At 40.9% G+C, this 21301-nt stretch overlaps 1 protein-coding gene across 4 annotated transcripts in view; it reads right to left on the reverse strand.

The window, feature by feature from the left end:
- Positions 1-6656: 6656 nt before the first annotated feature.
- Positions 6657-21301, reverse strand: part of RasGAP1 (Ras GTPase activating protein 1) — a gene marked incomplete at its 3' end in the record, with an annotated part of 149662 nt that continues 135017 nt past the window's right edge. For all 4 annotated transcript variants that reach the window (XM_070099462.1, XM_070099464.1, XM_070099463.1 and 1 more), the window contains 1 exon segment: positions 6657-6763. In XM_070099462.1, the coding sequence (XP_069955563.1) occupies positions 6657-6763 (107 nt within the window).

Raw genomic sequence — 21301 nt, forward strand, 5'->3', positions numbered from 1 at the left:
CCACAAATCACTTAATTTCAATATATCATGGAATTACCCAGATAGCTGCAATCAAATCTCTGCCCCAGATTTTCGCTTGGCCGACTTCATGGGACTGAAAAATTACCTGGGTGGGCTAAATTGGGATGTCCTGACTATGGGTCAGGTAGGTGAGCTTGGTTGCCAATATGACGTTTTTCAGAGCATAGTTCTAGCTGCCCAGATAACTTTTGTTCCGAGTAGGGAAATTAGATCAAACAAAAATGATCCCAAATGGATGAACAATAGATTAAAACATCTCATTGGTCAAAAGAGAGGCATATATAGGCATATCAAAAGAGGGGATGGGCAGTTAAGAAATCAATATATTCAATTAGAGAGAGAAATATTGAAAGGAATAAGAAAAGCAAACAGAGATTATGAGGCTAAGGTCCCAAGGGATTCAAAGACTAACCCAAAAGGGTTCTTTCAGGTATACAGAAGTAAGACTAGGGACAAGATTGGCCCACTTAAGAGTAACTCTGCTCAAATCACTGACATTGATAAGGATATGTGTGAAATTCTCAATACCTACTTCCTCTCAGTTTTCACCCAGGAAAATACTAGCAATATTCCTGAAATAATAGATTATGTAGAACAGGATGATAAACTATGCACGATTGTGGTAACTAGTGACATGGACCTCAGACAAATAGAGAAACTAAAACCTAACAAATCCCCAGGTCCTGATGAACTGTTTGCAAGGGTGTTAAAGGAATGTAAAGAGGAACTTAGCATACCTTTGGCTAATCTTTTTAACATATCGCTACAAACTGGCATAGTGCCTGATAAGTGGAAAATGGTAAATGTAATACCTATTTATAAGGCAGGTGACAGGTCCTTGGCTTCGAACTATAGACCAATAAGCCTTACCTCCACAGTGGGAAAATTTATGGAATCAATAATTGCCGAAGCAATTTGTAGCCATCTTGATAGGCACAGATTGATTAACGAATCTCAACACGGTTTTACAAAGGGGCGTTCCTGTCTTACGAATTTACTAACTTTTTTCACTAAGGTGTTTGAGGAGGTAGATCATGGTAATGAATATGATATTGTGTATATGGACTTCAGTAAGGCTTTCGATAGAGTTCCACATCAGAGGCTATTGAGGAAACTTAGGCACACGGAATAGGAGGAGAAATTTTTTCCTGGGTAGAGGCATGGCTAACAAATAGGCAGCAGAGAGTTTGCATAAATGGGGAGAAATCAGAATGGGGGCACGTCACAAGCGGTGTTCCTCAGGGGTCAGTGTTGGGCCCGTTGTTGTTCACAATTTACATAAACAACATAGATGAGGGATACACAAATAACCCGCACATAAAAGACAGAAGCTTACGACGACGTTTCGGTCCGACTTGGACCATTGACAAAGTCACACGACATAGCGACATAAGCAAATTTGCTGATGACACCAAAATAGGCCGTCCAATTCATTCTAATGAGGACAATAGAGCACTCCAGGATGATTTGAATAGACTGATGCAATGGTCGGAGAAGTGGCAGATGCAGTTTAATATTGACAAATGCAAAGTTCTAAATGTTGGACAGGTAAATAACCATGCCACATATAAACTAAATAATGTAGATCTTAATACTACTGATTGCAAAAAGGATTTAGGAGTTCTGGTTAGTAGTAATCTAAAACCAAGACAACAGTGCATTAGTGTTCGCAATAAAGCTAACAGAATCCTTGGCTTCATATCTAGAAGTATAAATAATAGAAGTTCTCAGGTTGTTCTTCAACTCTTATCCTTGGTTGGGCCTCATTTAGACTATGCTGCTCAGTTCTGGTCACTGTATTACAGAATGGATATAAATGCTCTGGAAAACATACAGAGGAGGATGACAAAGATGATTCCATGTATCAGAAATCTTCCCTATGAGGATAGACTGAGGGCCCTGAATCTGCACTCTCTCGAAAGGCGTAGAATTAGGGGGGACATGATCGAGGTGTATAAATGGAAAACAGGAATAAATGAAGGGGATGTAAATAGCGTGCTGAAAATTTCCAGCCAAGACAGGACTCGAGCAATGGTTTCAAGTTGGAAAAATTCAGATTCAGGAAGGATATAGGAAAGCACTGGTTTGGTAATAGAGTTGTGGATGAGCGGAACAAACTCCCGAGTACAGTTATTCAGGCTAAAACGTTGTGTAGTTTTAAAAATAGGTTAGATAAATACACGAGTGGGTGTGGGTGGGTGTGAGTTGGACCTGACTAGCTTGTGCTGCTGGGTCTGGTGCCGTGCCCCTTCCTTGAGTGGAGGTGACCAGACTGGGTGGGTCATTGGGCTAATCCAGGGGGAACATGGCCCTGCTCCGCATGGGTCAGTAGGCCTGTTGCAGTGTTCCTTCTTTCTTATGTTCTTAACACAAACTCCATCTTCACAGTAACCCCCCACAGTTCCTCGTCAGGTTGCCCGCTTCCCCAACCCCTACGTACCCCCCCCCCCAACTAAAGTTTTAGAAAAGACACTGAAGATTTGGTATACACAGATGGAATAATAAATAAATGTGAAGGGTGGCATGAAAGAATCAAGGAGATGTCCCCAGACATCATAGCACTCACAGAAATGAAACTCACCTGCATGATAACAGACACAATCTTTTCACCCAGATATCAGACCCTGAGGAAAGATAGAGGGAGCAGAGGGGAACTAGGAGTTGCACTTCTCATTAAAAACCAGTGGGGATACGAGGAAACAGATGGAATGAGCGAAAGGGACTACATAGGAACAATTCAGTCTGGGGGCATTAAGGTGTTAATTGAAGTAAGGTACAACCCACCACTGAACTGCAGGAGGCCAAAAGAAGAATACGAAGAGAGCAACAGAGTAGTGGACACACTAGTTGAGGTAGCCAGAAGAGCTCACATGGGAAGAACAAAGTTATTAGTTATTGGTGATTTCAATCACAAGGAGAGTGACTGGGAAAACCTGGAGCCACATGGAGGTCCCAAAACATGGATAGTCAAGATGATGGATTATTATTTTTTTTATTAACACACTGGCCGATTCCCACCAAGGCAGGGTGGCCCGAAAAAGAAAAACTTTCACCATCATTCACTCCATCACTGTCTTGCAAAAAAGGGTGCTTTACACTACAGTGCAGACACTGTACTTCCCATCTCCAGGACTCAAGTCCAGCCTGCCGGTTTCCCTGAATCCCTTCATAAATGTTACTTGGCTCACACTCCAACAGCACGTCAAGTATTAAAAACCATTTGTCTCCATTCACTCCTATCAAACACGCTCACGCATGCCTGCTGGAAGTCCAAGCCCCCTCGCACACAAAACCTCCTTTACCCCCTCCCTCCAACCTTTCCTAGGCCGACCCCTACCCCGCCTTCCTTCCACTACAGACTGATACACTCTTGAAGTCATTCTGTTTTGCTCCATTCTCTCTACATGTCCAAACCACCTCAACAACCCTTCCTCAGCCCTCTGGACAACAGTTTTGGTAATCTCGCACCTCCTCCTAACTTCCAAACTACGAATTCTGTGCATTATATTCACACCACACATTGCCCTCAGACATGACATCTCCACTGCCTCCAGCCTTCTCCTCGCTGCAACATTCATCACCCATGCTTCACACCCATATAAGAGCGTTGGTAAAACTATACTCTCATACATTCCCCTCTTTGCTTCAAAGGACAAAGTTCTTTGTCTCCACAGACTCCTAAGTGCACCGCTCACCCTTTTCCCCTCATCAATTCTATGATTCACCTCATCTTTCATAGACCCATCCGCTGACACGTCCACTCCCAAATATCTGAATACATTCACCTCCTCCATATTCTCTCCCTCCAATCTGATATCCAATCTTTCATCACCTAATCTTTTTATCCTCATAACCTTGCTCTTTCCTGTATTCACTTTTAATTTTCTTCTTTTACATACCCTATCAAATTTATCCACCAATCTCTGCAACTTCTCTTCAGAATCACCCAAGAGCACAGTGTCATCAGCAAAGAGCAACTGTGACAACTCCCACTTTATGTGTGATTCTTTATCTTTTAACTCCACACCTCTTGCCAAGACCCTCGCATTTACTTCTCTTACAACCCCATCTATAAATATATTGAACAACCACGGTGACATCACACATCCTTGTCTAAGGCCTACTTTTATTGGGAAATAATTTCCCTCTTTCCTACATACTCTAACTTGAGCCTCACTATCCTCGTAAAAACTCTTCACTGCTTTCAGTAACCTACCTCCTATACCATACATCTGCAACATCTGCCACCTTGCCCCCCTATCCACCCTGTCATACTGAAAACCTCATGTATCAATATGTTAGGGACACTACCAGAGTGAGAGGTGAGGATGAACCAGCAAGACTGGACCTAGTATTCACTTTGAGTAGCTCAGACATTGAGGACATCATATACAAAAGGTCCCTCAGAGCTAGTGATCATGAGGTTCTGAGCTTTGAATACACAGTTGAGTTACAAGTGGAGAGGGTAGCAGGAATAGGATGGGAGAAGCCAAACTACAAAAGGGGGAACTACATAGGCATAAGGAACTTCCTGGAAAAGGTTCAGTGGGAAAGAAAACTGTTAGGAAAATCAGCAAATGAAATGATGGACTATGTGACAACAAAATGCATGGAAGCAGAGGAGAGATTTCCTCCCAACGGCAACAAAAATAATGGGAAGACCAGAACAAGCCCTTGATTCACCCAAAAGTGTAGGGCAGCAAGAAACTAAGTGTACTAGAGAAAGGAAAAAGTAGAGAAGGCAAAGGACCCAGGAAAATAGAGAGATTAGTCAGAGAGCCAGAAATGAATATGCACAAATAAGGAGGGAGGCCCAGCAACAATATGAAAATGATATAGCATCGAAGCTCAAGTCTGACCCGAAGCTGTTGTGTAGCACATCAGGAGGAAAACAACAGTCAAGGACTAGGTAATTAAGATGAGGAAGGAAGGTGGGGAGGTCACAAGAAACGACCAAGAAGTATGTGAGGAGCTCAACATGAGATTTAAAGAGGTATTCACAGTGGACACAGGAAGGACTCCAGGAAGTCAGAACAAGGGGATTCACCAACAAAAGATACACCAACATGTGCTGGATGAAATACACATAACCGAGGAGGAGGTGAAGAAGTTGCCATGTAAACATGATACCTCGAAGGCGGTAGGACCGGACAGACGCTGTGTGTGCCACTAACAAAAAACTTCAACACATCTACTGAAACTGGGCGACTACCTGAGGTATGGAAGATGGCAAATGTAGTCCCAATTTTTAAGAAAGGAAACAGACATGAGGCATTAAACTACAGACCAGTGTCACTGATGCATATGTTATGCAAAGTCATGGAGAAGATTATCAGGAAAGTGGTGAAGCACTTAGAAAGGAACAAGCTTATAAACGACAACCAGCACGGTTTCAGGGAAGGGAAATCCTGTGTCACAAACCTACTCGAGTTTTATGACAAGGTAACAGAAGTAAGACACGAGAGAGAGGGGCAGGTAGATTGCAAGAAGGCCTTCGACATGGTTCCTCACAAGAGGTTAGTACAAAAAATAGAGGCTCAGGCATACATAACAGGAAAGGCACTCAATGGATGAGAGAATATCTGAAAGGGAGGAAATATCAAGTCATGGTACGTGACGAGGTGTCAGAGTGGGTGCTTGTGACGAGTGGGGTTCCACAGGGGTCAGTCCTAGGACCAGTGCTGTTTTTGGTATATGTGAATGACATAATGGAAGGGATAGACTCAAAAGTGTCCCTGTTTGCAGATAATGTGAAGTTAATGAGAAGAATCAAATCTGATGGGGATCAGGCAGGGATTCAAAGAGACCTGGACAGGCTGCAAGCCTAGTCCAGCAACTGGCTCCTTGAATTTAACCCCACCAAATGCAAATTCATTAAGATCGGGGAAGGGCACAGAAGACCATAGACAGTATAGGGTAGGTGGCCACAGACTGCAAACCTCACTCAAGAAATAGGATCTTGGGGTGGGTATAATACCGAGCACATCTGAGGTGCACATCAATCAGATAACTGTTGCAGCATATGGGAGCCTGGCAAACCTAAGAATAGCATTCTGATACCTCGACAAGGAATCATTCAAGACTCTGTACATTGTGAATGTCAGGCCCTTATTGGAGTATGCAGCACCAGTTTGAAACCCACACCTGGTCAAGTATATCAAGAAATTAGAGAAAGTGCAAAGGTTTGGAACAAGACAAGTCCCAGAGCTAAGGAGATGTCCTACAAGGAAAGGTCAAGGGAAATCGGCTTGACAACACTGGAGGGCAGCAGGGTTAGGGGAGACATGATAATAACAAGGTGATGACCCAGATGAGTCAAAGGGATGTCAGGAAGTATTTTTTTCAGTCACAGAGTTGCCAGGAAGTGGAATAGTCTGGACAGTGATGTAGTGGAGGCAGGAACTATACACAGTTTAAAGACGAAGTTTGATAAAGTTCATGGAGCAGGGAGAAGACCTAGTAGCAATCAGTGCTGCGAATTGACCCCTGCAACCACAGATAGGTGAGTACATAAGTGCTCTCTCCCTCACAGTACTACTGTGTCTAACTTGTGTTAGAATCTAACCTCCTGACTTATAATATGTGATGTTATGGTTAATGTTATTTGTGATGTTTGCTTGTGGATAATATCTGACCTTCAGTCTTAGAGTAAGACAGGTTGTGGGTAGTTAGTCTGAAGAAGCGAGTTTTAAAATTCTTGATTCCAAATTTTTTTCTTCCTTGCGCTCGCTTGATCATTATTCTGAAAAAATAAGTAAAACATTAGAAAACATTCCAAAATAATGGGTTTTTTACACACACACACACACACACAAGGAGACATCCCCAGACATCACAGCACTCACAGAAACAAAACTCACTGGGTTGATAACAGATGCAATCTTTCCACCTGGATATCAGATCCTGGGGAAAAACAGAGGGAGCAGAGAGGGAGGAGCTGCACTGGTCATAAAAAATTGGTGGGGATTGGAGGAAATGGAAGGAATGAATGGAATGGGCAAAAGAGACTACACAGTAGGAACAATTCAGTCTGGGGGCCCTAAGGTGGTAATTGCAGTGATGTACAACCCACCACAAAACTGCAGGAGGCCAAGAGAATATGAAGAGAGCAACAGAGCAATGATGGATACACTAGCTGAGGTGGCCAGAAGAGCTCACATGGGAAGAACAAAGTTACTAGTTATGGGTGATTTCAATCACAAGGAGACTGACTTGGAAAACCTGGAGACACATGGAGCTCCCAAAACATGGAGAGCCAAGATGATGGATGTGGAACTGGAAAACTTAATGCATCAACATTTTAGGGACACTACCAGAGAGAAAAGTGAGAATGAACCACCAAGACTGGACCTTGTATTCACCTCGAGTAGTTCTGATATCGAGGACATCACGTATGACAGGACCCTGGAGCTACTGATTACATGGTTCTGAGCTTTAAATACATCAAGTTACAAGTGGAGAGGGTAGCAGGAGTAGGATGGGAGAAGCCAAACTACAAAAGGGCATGAGGACCTTTCTGCAAGAGGTTCAGTGGGAAAGAGAGTTGGTAGGAAAAATCAGTAAATGAAATGATGGGATATGTGACAAGAAAATGCAAGAAGGCAAAGGGAAGATTTGTTCAAAGGGCAACAGAAAACCAGAATGAGCCTTTGGTTCACCCAAAGGTGTAGGGAGGCAAAAACTAAGTGTGCTAGAGATTGGAAAAAGACAGAAGACAAAGAACCAAGGAAAATAAAGAGATTAGTCGAAGAGCCAAAAATGAGTATGCACAGATAAGGAGGGAGGCCCAGCGGCAATACGAAAATGACAGAGCTTCGAAAGTCAAGTCTGACCCGAAGCACTGGCATAGCCACATCTAGAGGAAAACAACAGTCAAGGAGCAGGTAATCAGGTTGAGGTGGGGAGTTCACAAGAAATGGCCAAGAAGTATGTGAGGAGCTCAAAATGCGATTTAACCCTTTGACTGTTTCGGTCGTATATATATATATATATATATATATATATATATATATATATATATATATATATATACATCTTACACGCCAATGTGTTTGACGTAGTAATACACATAAATTCTAGAGGCTTCAAATCAAGCGGGAGAAAGCTGGTAGGCCTACATGTGAGAGAATGAGTCAACTTGATGGGTGTGCGCAGTATAAAAAAAAATTGGGGTTTCAGTGGTGCATCGTGGGAACGCCATTTAGTAGTCCTTGTTCACGATGCCTTGCGGTAAGAAGTACCTTACTCCTCGCTGAATTGGAGGTCTTCTGTTCCCATGGAACAGAAGACCAGTGAATAGGGACGTGTAGCAGACGAGGGCATAGTCACTGGTAGGCGAGATTCCCCAGTGGAAGTAGGTCCTTCCTTGAAGGAAGTAGGTCCTTCCTTGAAGGAAGCAGGTCCTTCCTTGAAGGAAGCAGGTCCTTCCTTGAAGGAAGCAGGTCCTTCCTTGAATGAAGCAGGTCCTTCCTTGAAGGAAACAGGTTCTTCCTTGAAGGAAGTAGGTCCTTCCTTGAAGGAAGTAGGTCCTTCCTTGAAGGAAGTAGGTCCTTCCTTGAAGGACCTACTTCCACTGGGGAATCCCGCCTACCAGTGACTATGCCCTCGTCTGCTACACGTCCTTATTCACTGACGCCTATATAAGCGCCAGTCTCCTTACCTGTGCTTCAGAATCTCTACAACCATGGTGCTGTAAACACCACCTCCAAGGCTGAGGGACTGATTACCTCATCTTTTGTACATAGTTCTTCTCTTTTCTAATTATGTCCAAGAATCTGTATTGATAAAGCCACTGGATGGCAAAACATCCAGATAGCCAGATGTTGCACAAGTGTCTTAACTTTCATCTGTCACTCTATGTTGCAAAATTTTTGGAAAAAAAAAATTATTTTTTCTTATGAAATGATTGATAATCTTTTCCCAATGGTAATGACACCAAAGGTACAAAATTTGATCGAAAACTTACGGAATTATGCTCCCGCGAAATTAGTGATCTCTGCGACCAATTCCATTGTACCAGTCAACCAAGCTCATAGCTATTTCTTTAGAACACCATTTTTTCTATCAATTGAGTACAAGAAACTGCCCATTTACCGATTTGAACTACCCAATAAAGTGGTCAGAAATTGGCAATTTGGCCAATTTTGTGCAAATTAAAAAAGATGCCAATTTCAAAATAGGGTCCAGAATAAACAATGTAGACATTCTTGGCACTAAAATAACATATCCTCTGTTCATTAGTCACGTCTCCAGGCCCCTCTTACATTACTCTTGCTTTCTATTTTGATTTTTTATTCACACAAAAAATAGAAGATTTACTGTTATGCAGACTACTGCATTATTGTAAAAATGGTATAAATAATATCAGTGCACTAGTGAAAGAATATTAGACTCCCCAGCTGACGTGTATTGGACGTGTGGTATGATTTGCTTACTCTTGAACGTTGGTAAAAATCTAACATTTCCACTATTTTGAGCTTGATTTCAAGGCCGTTTTCTTCGTGAAACTAATCAAAATCACATCTATTTCTGTAATATGTTTTCTATGCTATCAAATGAGACCAAGAATACAACAACAAATTCTAAAGGAAAATACACCTCAAAGTTGGCATTTTAATCCAAAAACACAGTTTTTTTTTTTCTCATTATGGACTGCATGCTGAAGGATTTTTTTATACAGTGCACACTGACCACACAGACCCATTCTCTCACATGTGGGCCTACCAGTTTTCTCCTGCTTGATTTGAAGCCGCTAGAATTATTGAGTAGTATATATGTATACATCTGAAACACTGGCTCATAAGACGTATATATACGGCCGAAACAGTCAAAGGGTTAAATCAGATGAGGATCAGGCAAGACTACAAAGAGACCTGGACAGGCTGCAAGCCTAGTCCAGCAACTGGCTCTTCGATTTTAACCCCACCGAATGCAAAGTAATGAAGACTGGGGAAGGGCAAAGAAGACCGCAGACAGAGTAGTATTGGCTAGGTGGACGAAGACTTCAAACCTCACCCAAGGAAAAGGATCTTGGAGTAAGTATAATACCGAACACATCTCCTGAGGTGCACATCAACCAGGTAACTGCTGCAGAATATGGCTGCTTGGTAAACCTAAGAATGGTGTTCCAATACCTCAATAAGGAATCGTTCAAGACTGTACACTGTGTACGTCAGGCCCATATTGGAGTATGCAGCACCAGTTTGCAACCCATACCTGGTCAAGGATGTCAAAAAATTAGAGAAAGTGCAAAAGTTTACAACAAGACTAGTCCCAGAGCTAAGGGAAATATCCTGTGAAGAAAGGTTAAGGAAAATCGTCCTGACAACACTGGAGGACACGAGGGTTAGGGGAGACATGATAACGACATATAAAATACTGCAAGGAATTGACAAGGTGGATATAGACAGGATGTTCCAGAGATGGGACACAGAAATAAGGGGTTACAATTGGAAGTTAAAGACTCAGATGAGTCAAAGGGACATTGGGAAGTATTTCTTCAGTGAAAGAGTTGTCAGGAAGTGAAATAGTCTGGAAAGTGACAGAGGCAGCAGGAACCATACATAATTTTAAGACGAGGTATGATAAAGCTCGTGGAGCAGGGAGAGAGAGGACCTAGTAGCGATCAGTGAAGAGGCAGGGCCAGGAGCTATGATTCGACCCCTGCGACCACAAATAGACGAGTACTAATAGGTGAGTGTACACACACACACACACACACACACACACACACACACACACACACACACACACACACACACACACACACACACACACAAATCACACACAAATATGCACACACACACACATACACAAAACACAAATAAAGCACATACACATAGTAGTAGTTAACACATGATAGAGTAAGTGGGTTACTATAATGGCTAAATGTGCTAAACCCACAAGAATCACAAGACAAAGGTGACATACACAATAGAACCCCCATATCCATGGATTTGGTATCTGCAGTTTCAGTTATTCATGGTTTACTGTGGGACAAAAATAACTCTTAATTATGCTTAATAATGAAATCAAAGTGCTGGCAGGTCTTCAAACCCTAAGCATTGTTGTGAAGTGCTTCCCATCAGTGAAAATGCTAATTCTAGACTTATTTTGCATAATTTATTAATTAAACTTTATCATGGGTATGTATGTAAATGAAGAATGACCTATATATAGTGTTCATTAGTACCCAGGATTTAAGGTATCCATGGCAGATCTTGGAAGATATTCTCAGCGGATACAGGAAGGGCTACTGTATTCCACTTTACAAGTGAGAACCTCCTCACAGTAATATACTGAGGAGGACATCAAATGCATGGTAAGGTACAGTAGTCTTCCCTCGTACCCACGGCAGATACCTTCTAAGATCTACCCAGGATGCCCAAAGCCCACGACAGTAGTGAACCCCATATACAGTGGACTCCCGGATTTTGTAGTCGTCGGATTTCGTAATACAGCGCATTCGGAAATAGTAACGTTTTTTTCGTCAAAATATTGGCTCGGTAATCGTCACTGAGCTCGGTAATAGTCATTCCTCCCGAACGCGTCTGCACAGCAACAGCAGCCTGACACTCAGTGTGCCACTGTTTATCAGCCAGTGAGCATGATCCCAAGCATTAATAAAATACATTTCATATTATTTCATTCTTTTTAGTGCTTGCAACTGCTAAATAAGCCACCATGGGCCCCAAGGAGGTTCCCAGTGCCAGTCAGCCCTTTGGTAAAGGGCTGAGAGAGAGGGAAGAATGTGCCTTCTTCAGTGATTTTGTGATATGTACGATACTAAAGCAGTAGGAGTCGATAAAGGCTATAGTGCCAGCCAGCGATGAAGTGTAGCAAGCAAGTAAGTTAAGCGATTAATCGACAGAAAAAGGACGGCACGAAACTGACTCCTCCAAAGTTGTTGGAGTTATATAGGGCAACTGACAACACCGTTGTCTCTGCTGCCGCCATCACCACCACTATGTAAGGCTTATCTTTCAGTGGCCCCTTATACACCCAACAACAAACAACAGAGACATATGACGTATTTTATTCATTCTAGAGTATATATCATGTTTCTATGTTATTAATATTGTTTATTATGTCATATTAGATGAATTGTGCTATATAGATAAGCCGCAGAGTTGATATTAGTGTCATATTGAAGGACTATCTTGTCCTGTCTTCCAACATAATTCCTAACATATGCCAAAAACAGACCTCTCTGGGACACTTTTTTGAGCGACAGGGGTCCAGTGATTTTCAACCTGGTCCTAGTGGCATTAACCCTTTCAGGGTCCAGAGGCCAAATTTCAAAGTGCACACCAGGGTCCAAGAATTTAAAAAAAAAAATTATTTTGTCTTATGAAATGGTAGAGAATCTGTTTCTGAAGGTAATAAAATAAAAAGTACAAAATTTGATGGAAAGCTGACAAAATTATGCTCTCGCGAATTTTGATGTGTCAGCGATATTTATGAATCGGCGATTTTGCCGACTTTGACTCCCATTTTAGGCCAATTACATTATTCCAGTCGACCAAATTATTAGCTATTTCACTAGTATTACTTCTATTCTATCAATTGAGCACAACAAATCACCAACTACAAAACAAAGTGATCGGAAATTTGTAATTTGGCCAATTTAACACAAAGTTCAAAATATTCAATTTCAAAATAGGGTCCAGAATAAACAATGTATGTATTCCTGGCACTAAACTAACATTTCCTCTGTTTATTAGTTACGTTTTGAAGCTTTAGAAATGAATTCCATTTTGATTTTTTATTCACAAAGAATTTTTATTCAAACCAAAAAATAGAAGATTTACTGTTATGCAATATTGTAATAATTGTATAAATATCATCACCACATTTGAGAATGTATATTAGACCCACCAGCTAGCGTGTATTAGACGTGTAAGGTCATTTGTTTACTCTTGAACATCGGCAAAAATTTAACATTTCTGCTACTTTGAGCTCAATTTCAAGGTACTTTTCATTGTAAAACCAGTCAAAATCATCCCAATTTATGTAATATGTCTTCCATTCTATAAAATGAGACTAAAAAAACTAGAATAAAACAATAAATACTATACGAAAATGCAGTGCAAAGTCGCTGTTTTAATCCAAAAACACGGTCAAAGTTTTTTTTTTTTCATTACGCACTGTGAGTTGCAGGATTTTTTTTATACTGCGCACACTGACCACATAGACCCATTCTTTCAAATGTAGACCTATCAGCTTTCTCTCACTAGATTTGAGGGTGCTAGAATTTAGGAGTACTAGTACGTCAAGGACCCTGGGGTGTAAGCCGTACTAGTTGTTTTTTTTTCATTACGCACTGTGAGTTGCAGGATTTTTTTTATACTGCGCACACTGACCACATAGACCCATTCTTTCAAATGTAGACCTATCAGCTTTCTCTCACTAGATTTGAGGGTGCTAGAATTTAGGAGTACTAGTATGTCAAGGACCCTGGGGTGTAAGCCGTACTAGTACGGCCAAAACCCCCAAAGGGTTAAGCAAAATTAAGGGCTATTTCCACAACAACACTGCAATAACATGGCAACGAATGCAGATAGCAAGAACACTTGAGGCTAAATGGATGAGAGTATAGTGGGTCAGCATGGGTACTGAGGACAGAGAGATGACTCACATACTGAGCACAACAGGGCGGGAGGCTTTCACAAATTACTCAAAATGGTGTACAATCTGAAACTTACAAATCATTTGATACTTTCGTACCGCAGTAAACAACTGATAACAAACTATGGAAAGTGAACCCGTGAATGCGGGGGTCTTCTGTACATACAGGTATATATACATTAAAGCTCTCAGCTTGTACTGGATTATTACCCCATGTAGGTTACCTTGTACTAGTGATCAATGCTTATTACACTTCTATATACTATACCTCAAAAATTTAGTCCTCTTATATTGCTAAGATATAGTTAGTTTGAACAAGAGATATTTAATCTATATGGTTAATATATAGTTTTGTTTATAAAACTATAGAATAATAACTAACCTTCTCATTCCTGTGTCAGCAACAAGGAAATACACACATATTAACTTTTATTATTATTAAATTAACAATATCCTATAATGTAGAAATTATAACATAAGTCAACTATTTAACACTAGATTCTTGATTATTATTATTACAATAAATTAACAACAACCTATAATGTAGAAGACATGACATAAGTCAGCTTGCCATTACTATCTAGTCTTTGAGAAAGTAATTCATAAGAGAGCTTATGCCTACCTAGTACCACAACATACTCAACCCTGGCCAGTTTGACTTTAAATAAAAAAAGTACTTGTGATGCAATTATAAAAATGCTTGAACTACTTTAAGCAGCTCTTGAAAATATTGAATATCCTCTGGGACTCTTCAGGGACCTGTGGAAACTTTCTGATACAGTGGACCATAACATCCTGCATCTTAAACTAGAACATAATGGGGTCAGAGGACATACTCTTGCATACTTAGTCTTAGTAAGAGACACCAGTATGCTCCACCAATGGTGTAACCTCATCAACTCAGACTTTAGACCTAGGAGTGCCTCAAGGCAGTGTTCTTGGCCCTTTGCTCTTCTCATATACTTCAATATCTCCCCAGTATATTTCATCTCCTTGAACATGTTCCATTCACAGACGACACAACATTTGTCAACTCTTGCTAAAATCCAACCACTCTCAGCAGCACTTAATGATGAACTCCTAAAAATATCCACATACTAAACAAACTGATCAACAATTATCCCAATGCAAGACACAATGAGCCTTGCAGGCAACCTGAAATTTAATACCCAGTGGGGTAATACCAGTGGGGAGAAATAAATGGGATTAGGTCAGGGGTTTCAAATAGAGAGAGCTAAATGAGTAGCAATTATATGGAGTAAAATAAAGGTTGGATGTGAAGTGGGTTAGAGTAAGCATTTATGCACCAGAGAAGAGAGAAGTGTAGAGGAGAGTGTGTGTGTTTGGGAAATGTTGAGTGAGGGTGTGGGGAGTTTTGAACCAAGTGTGAGAGTACTTGTGGTTGGAGATTTCAATGCTAAAGTGGGCAAAAATTTTGTGGACAGAGTACTAGGTAAATTTGGGGTGCCAGAGGTAAATGAAAATTTGGAGCCTTTAACTGAGCTATGTGTAGAAAGGGGTTTGGTAATAAGTAATACATATTTTATGAAAAAGAGGATAAATAAGTATACAAGATATGACATAGCACGTAAGTGCTATGTCATATCTTGTATACTTATCTTGTATACTTATCTTGTATACTTATCTTGTATACTTATCTTGTATACTTATCTTGTATACTTATCTTGTATACTTATCTTGTATACTTATCTTGTATACTTATCTTGTAGTATCATATCTTGTAGTTTGTTTATGTATTGGTGGATAAAAGGCTGATGGGTAGGCTTCAGGATGCACGTGTTAATAGAGGGGCAACTGATATATCGGATCATTATTTAGTTGTAGCTACAGTTAGAGTAAGAGGTAGATGAGACAAAAGGAAAATGCCAACAACAAGAAAGAGAGAGGTGACAGGGTATAAACTAAGGGAGGAGGAAGTTAGGGTGAAATATAAGCAACTACAGTGGACCCCCGCATAACGATGGCATCGCATAGCGATTTTTCCGCATAACGATTACTTTTATCGCAAAATTTTTGCCCCGCATACCGATTAAAAACCCGCATACCGATTTTCGTCCGAGACGCGTCCAATGTGCCCTCACATGTGCCGGCCGTCCCATTGTTTACCAGCCAGCCTCCGCGGTAACATCCAAGCATACACTCGGAATATTTCGTATTATTACAGTGTTTTCGGTGGTGTTTCTGGAAAATAAGTGACCATGGGCCCCAAGAAAGCTTCTAGTGCCAACCCTGTGGTAAAAAGGGTGAGAATTAGTATGGAAATTAAGAAAGATTTTGAAGGGTTTGGGGCTAACCCTGAGAAGCCTATGCCAGTTGTGGAATCCATTGTGCCTACTTCAAAGATTAAGGAAATGTGTGCAGAGTGGTTTGAACTGCAAACCTTTATAGATGAAAATCACCCTGACACAGCTGTTGCAAGCCGTGCTTGTGACTATTTCAATGACAATGTTATGGCCCATTTTAGGAAAGTCTTGAAGAAACGGGAGGTACAGAGCTCTATGGACAGATTTGTTGTGCGACAGAGGTCCAGTGACTCTGAAGCTGGTCCTAGTGGCATTAAAAGAAGAAGGGAAGTAACCCCAGAAAAGGACTTGCTACCTCAAGTCCTAATGGAAGGGGATTCCCCTTCTAAACAGTAAGAAGATAATGCTCTCCCCTCCTCCCATCCCATCAATCATCACCAGATCTCAATAAAAGTAAGTGTCATGTAATTGTGCATGCCTTTTTCAGTTTGTGTGTATTAAAATTAACATTTCATGTGGTAAAAAAAATTTTTTTTCATACTTTTGGGCGTCTTGCACGGATTAATTTTATTTCCATTATTTCTTATGGGGAAAATTAATTCGCATAACGATTATTTCGCATAACGATGAGCCCTCTTGCACGGATTAAAATCGTTAACCGGGGGTCCACTGTATTGGCAGAAAGGTGGGCTAGTGCAAGTATGAATAGTGGGGGGGTTGAAGAGGTTTGGAATAGTTTTAAAAATGCAGTATTAGAATGTTGGACAGAAGTTTGTGGTTAAAGGAGGGTGGGTGCAGGAGCAAAGAGGAGTGATTGGTGGAATGATAAAGTACGTAAAGGGTGTGATAAAAGAGAAAAAGGTAGCTTAAGAGAAGTTTTTACAAAACAGAAGTGTTATAAGAAGAGCAGAGCATATGGAGAGTAAAGGAAAGGTGAAGAGAGTGGTGAGAGAGTGCAAAAAGGAGAGCAGATGATAGAGTGGGAGAGGCACTGTCAGGAAATTTTGATGAAAATAAGAAAAAATTTTGGAGTGAGATAAACAAGTTAAGAAAGCCTAGGGAATGAATGGATTTGTCTGTTAAAAACAGAGTAGGGATGTTAGTAGAGGGGGAGCTGGAGGAATTGGGTAGATGGCGGGAATATTTTGAGGAACTTTATATGTCGGTGAAGTAAGGGAGGTGGTAATTTCATGCACTGGTCAGGGAGGTATAACATCTCTTAGGAGTGAAGAAGAGCAGGATGTGAGTGTGAGGGAGGCGCATGCAGTATTACATAGAATGAAAGGGGGTAAAGCAGCTGGAACTGACAGGATCATGACAGAAATGTTAAAACCAGGGGGGGATATAGTGTTAGAGTGCTTGGTATTTTTGTTTAATAAATGTATGAAAGAGGGGAAGGTACCTAGAGATTGGCAGAGAGCTTGTATAGTTCCTTTATATAAAGGGAAAGGGGGACAAAAGATATTGTAAAAATTATAGGGGAATAAGTTTACTGAGTGAGTGTAAAACGAAAGCCTCTAATTGTTTTACACGATGGTAGGATTGCTGGTGTCCTTTTTTTCTGTCTCATAAACATGCAAGATTTCAGGTACGTCTTGCTACTTCTACTTATACTTAAGTCACACTACACATACATGTATATATATACACACCCCTCTGGGTTTTCTTCTATTTTCTTTCTAGTTCTTGTTCTTGTTTATTTCCTCTTATCTCCATGGGGAAGTGGAACAGAATTCTTCCTCCGTAAGCCATGCGTGTTGTAAGAGGCAACTAAAATGCTGGGAGCAAGGGCCTAGTAACCCCTTCTCCTGCATGAATTACTAAATTTAAAAAGAGAAACTTTTGTTTTTCTTTTTGGGCCACCCTGCCTCGGTGGGATACGGCCGGATTGTTGAAAAAAAAAAAAAACATGCAAGATTTCAGGTAAGTCTTGCTACTTCTACTTACACTTAGGTCACACTACACATACAGATACAAGCACATACATACACACCCCTCTGGGTTTTCTGCTGTTTTCTTTCTAGTTCTTGTTCTTGTTCATTTCCTCTTATCTCCATGGGAAAGTGGAACAGAATTCTTCCTCCGTAAGCCATGCGTGTTGTAAGAGGCGGCTAAAATGTCGGAAGCATGGGGCTAGTAACCCCTTCTCCTGTATAAATTACTAAATTTAAAAAGAGAAACTTTTGTTTTTCTTTTTTGGGCCACCCTGCCTTGGTGGGGTATGGCCGGTTTGTTGAAAAAAAAAAAAAGTTTACTGAGTATACCAGGAAAAGTGTACAGTAGGGTTATTATTGAAAGAATTAGAGGTAAGACAGAGTAGGATTTCAGATGAGCAAAGAGGCTTTAGAGTGGGTAGGGGATGTGTAGATCAAGTGTTTGCATTGAAGCATATATATGAACAGTATCTAGATAAAGGTAGGGAAGTTTTCAATGCATTTATGGATTTAGGAAAGGCATATGATGTACATGTTTATAGAGGGGCCACAGATATATCAGATCACTTTCTAGTTGTAGCTACACTGAGAGTAAAAGGTAGATGGGATACAAGGAGAATAGAAGCATCAGGGAAGAGAGAGGTGAAGGTTTATAAACTAAAAGAGGAGGCAGTTAGGGTAAGATATAAACAGCTATTGGAGGATAGATGGGCTAATGAGAGCATAGGCAATGGGGTCGAAGAGGTATGGGGTAGGTTTAAAAATGTTGTGTTAGAGTGTTCAGCAGAAGTTTGTGGTTACAGGAAAGTGGGTGCAAGAGGGAAGAGGAGCGATTGGTGGAATGATGATGTAAAGAGAGTAGTAAGGGAGAAAAAGTTAGCATATGAGAAGTTTTTACAAAGTAGAAGTGATGCAAGGAGAGAAGAGTATATGAAGAAAAAGAGAGAAGTTGAGAGAGTGGTGAAGCAATGTAAAAAAGAGAGCAAATGAGAGAGTGGGTGAGATGTTATCAACAAATTTTGTTGAAAATAAGAAAAAGTTTTGGAGTGAGATTAACAAGTTAAGGAAGCCTAGAGAACAAATGTATTTGTCAGTTAAAAATAGGAGAGGAGAGTTATTAAATGGAGAGTTAGAGGTATTGGGAAGATGGAGGGAATATTTTGAGGAATTGTTAAATGTTGATGAAGATAGGGAAGCTGTGATTTCGTGTATAGGGCAAGGAGGAATAACATCTTGTAGGAGTGAGGAAGAGCCAGTTGTGAGTGTGGGGGAAGTTCGTGAGGCAGTAGGTAAAATGAAAGGGGGTAAGGCAGCCGGGATTGATGGGATAAAGATAGAAATGTTAAAAGCAGGTGGGGATATAGTTTTGGAGTGGTTGGTGCAATTATTTAATAAATGTATGGAAGAGGGTAAGGTACCTAGGGATTGACAGAGAGCATGCATAGTTCCTTTGAATAAAGGCAAAGGGGACAAAAGAGAGTGCAAAAATTATAGGGGGATAAGTCTGTTGAGTATACCTGGTAAAGTGTATGGTAGAGTTATTATTGAAAGAATTAAGAGTAAGACAGAGAATAGGAGAGCAGATGAACAAGGAGGCTTTAGGAAAGGTAGGGGGTGTGTGGACCAGGTGTTTACAGTGAAACATATAAGTGAACAGTATTTAGATAAGGCTAAAGAGGTCTTTGTGGCATTTATGGATTTGGAAAAGGCGTATGACAGGGTGGATAGGGGGGGCAATGTGGCAGATGTTGCAGGTGTATGGTGTAGGAGGTAGGTTACTGAAAGCAGTGAAGAGTTTTTACGAGGATAGTGAGGCTCAAGTTAGAGAATGTAGGAAAGAGGGAAATTATTTCCCAGTAAAAGTAGGCCTTAGACAATGATGTGTGATGTCACCGTGGTTGTTTAATATATTTATAGATGGGGTTGTAAGAGAAGTAAATGCGAGGGTCTTGGCAAGAGGTGTGGAGTTAAAAGATAAAGAATCACACACAAAGTGGGAGTTGTCAGAGTTGCTCTTTGCTGATGACACTGTGCTCTTGGGAGATTCTGAAGAGAAGTTGCAGAGATTGGTGGATGAATTTGGTAGGGTATGCAAAAGAAGAAAATTAAAAGTGAATACAGGAAAGAGTAAGGTTATGAGAATAACAAAAAGATTAGGTGATGAAAGATTGGATATCAGATTGGAGGGAGAGAGTATGGAGGAGGTGAATGTATCCAGATATTTGGGAGTGGACGTGTCAGCGGATGGGTCTATGAAAGATGAGGTGAATCATAGAATTGATGAGGGGAAAAGGGTGAGTGGTGCACTTAGGAGTCTGTGGAGACAAAGAACTTTGTCCTTAGAGGCGAAGAGGGGAATGTATGAGAGTATAGTTTTACCAATGCTCTTATATGGGTGTGAAGCATGGGTGATGAATGTTGCAGCGAGGAGAAGGCTGGAGGCAGTGAAGATGTCATGTCTGAGGGCAATGTGTGGTGTGAATATAATGCAGAGAATTCGTAGTTTGGAAGTTAGGAGGAGGTGCGGGATTACCAAAACTGTTGTCCAGAGGGCTGAGGAAGGGTTGTTGAGGTGGTTCGGACATGTAGAGAGAATGGAGCGAAACAGAATGACTTCAAGAGTGTATCAGTCTGTAGTGGAAGGAAGGCGGGGTAGGGGTCGGCCTAGGAAAGGTTGGAGGGAGGGGGTAAAGGAGGTTTTGTGTGCGAGGGGCTTGGACTTCCAGCAGGCATGCGTGAGCATGTTTGATAGGAGTGAATGGAGACAAATGGTTTTTAATACTTGACGTGCTGTTGGAGTGTGAGCAAAGTAACATTTATGAAGGGGTTCAGGGAAACCGGCAGGCCGGACTTGAGTCCTGGAGATGGGAAGTACAGTGCCTGCACTCTGAAGGAGGGGTGTTAATGTTGCAGTTTAAAAACTGTAGTGTAAAGCACCCCTCTGGCAAGACAGTGATGGAGTGAATGATGGTGAAAGTTTTTCTTTTTCGGGCCACCCTGCCTTGGTGGGAATCAGCCAGTGTGATAAATAAAAATAAAATATGATAGAGTGGACAGGGGAGCAATGTGGCAGATGTTTCAAGTATAAGGAATAGGTAGTAAGTTACTAAATGCTGTAAAGAGTTTTTATGAGGATAGTGAGGCTCAGGTTAGTGTGTGTAGAAGCGAGGGAGATTATTTCCTGGTAAAAGTAGGTCTTAGACAGGAATGTGTAATGTAACTATGGTTGTTTAATACATTTATAGATGGGGTTGTAAAAGAAGTAAATGCTAGGGTGTTGGGTAGAGGGGTAGGATTAAGTTATGGAGAATCAAATACAAAATGGGAGTTGACAAAGTTACTTTTTGCTGATGATACTGTGTTTATGGGAGATTCTAAAGAAAAGTTGCAAAGGTTAGTGGACGAGTTTGTGAGGGTAAGGTGATGAGGGTATCAAATGATTTAGATAAAGAAAAA

Source organism: Cherax quadricarinatus, chromosome 67 (genome assembly GCF_038502225.1).
Source record: "Cherax quadricarinatus isolate ZL_2023a chromosome 67, ASM3850222v1, whole genome shotgun sequence".
Lineage (NCBI taxonomy): Eukaryota > Metazoa > Arthropoda > Malacostraca > Decapoda > Parastacidae > Cherax > Cherax quadricarinatus.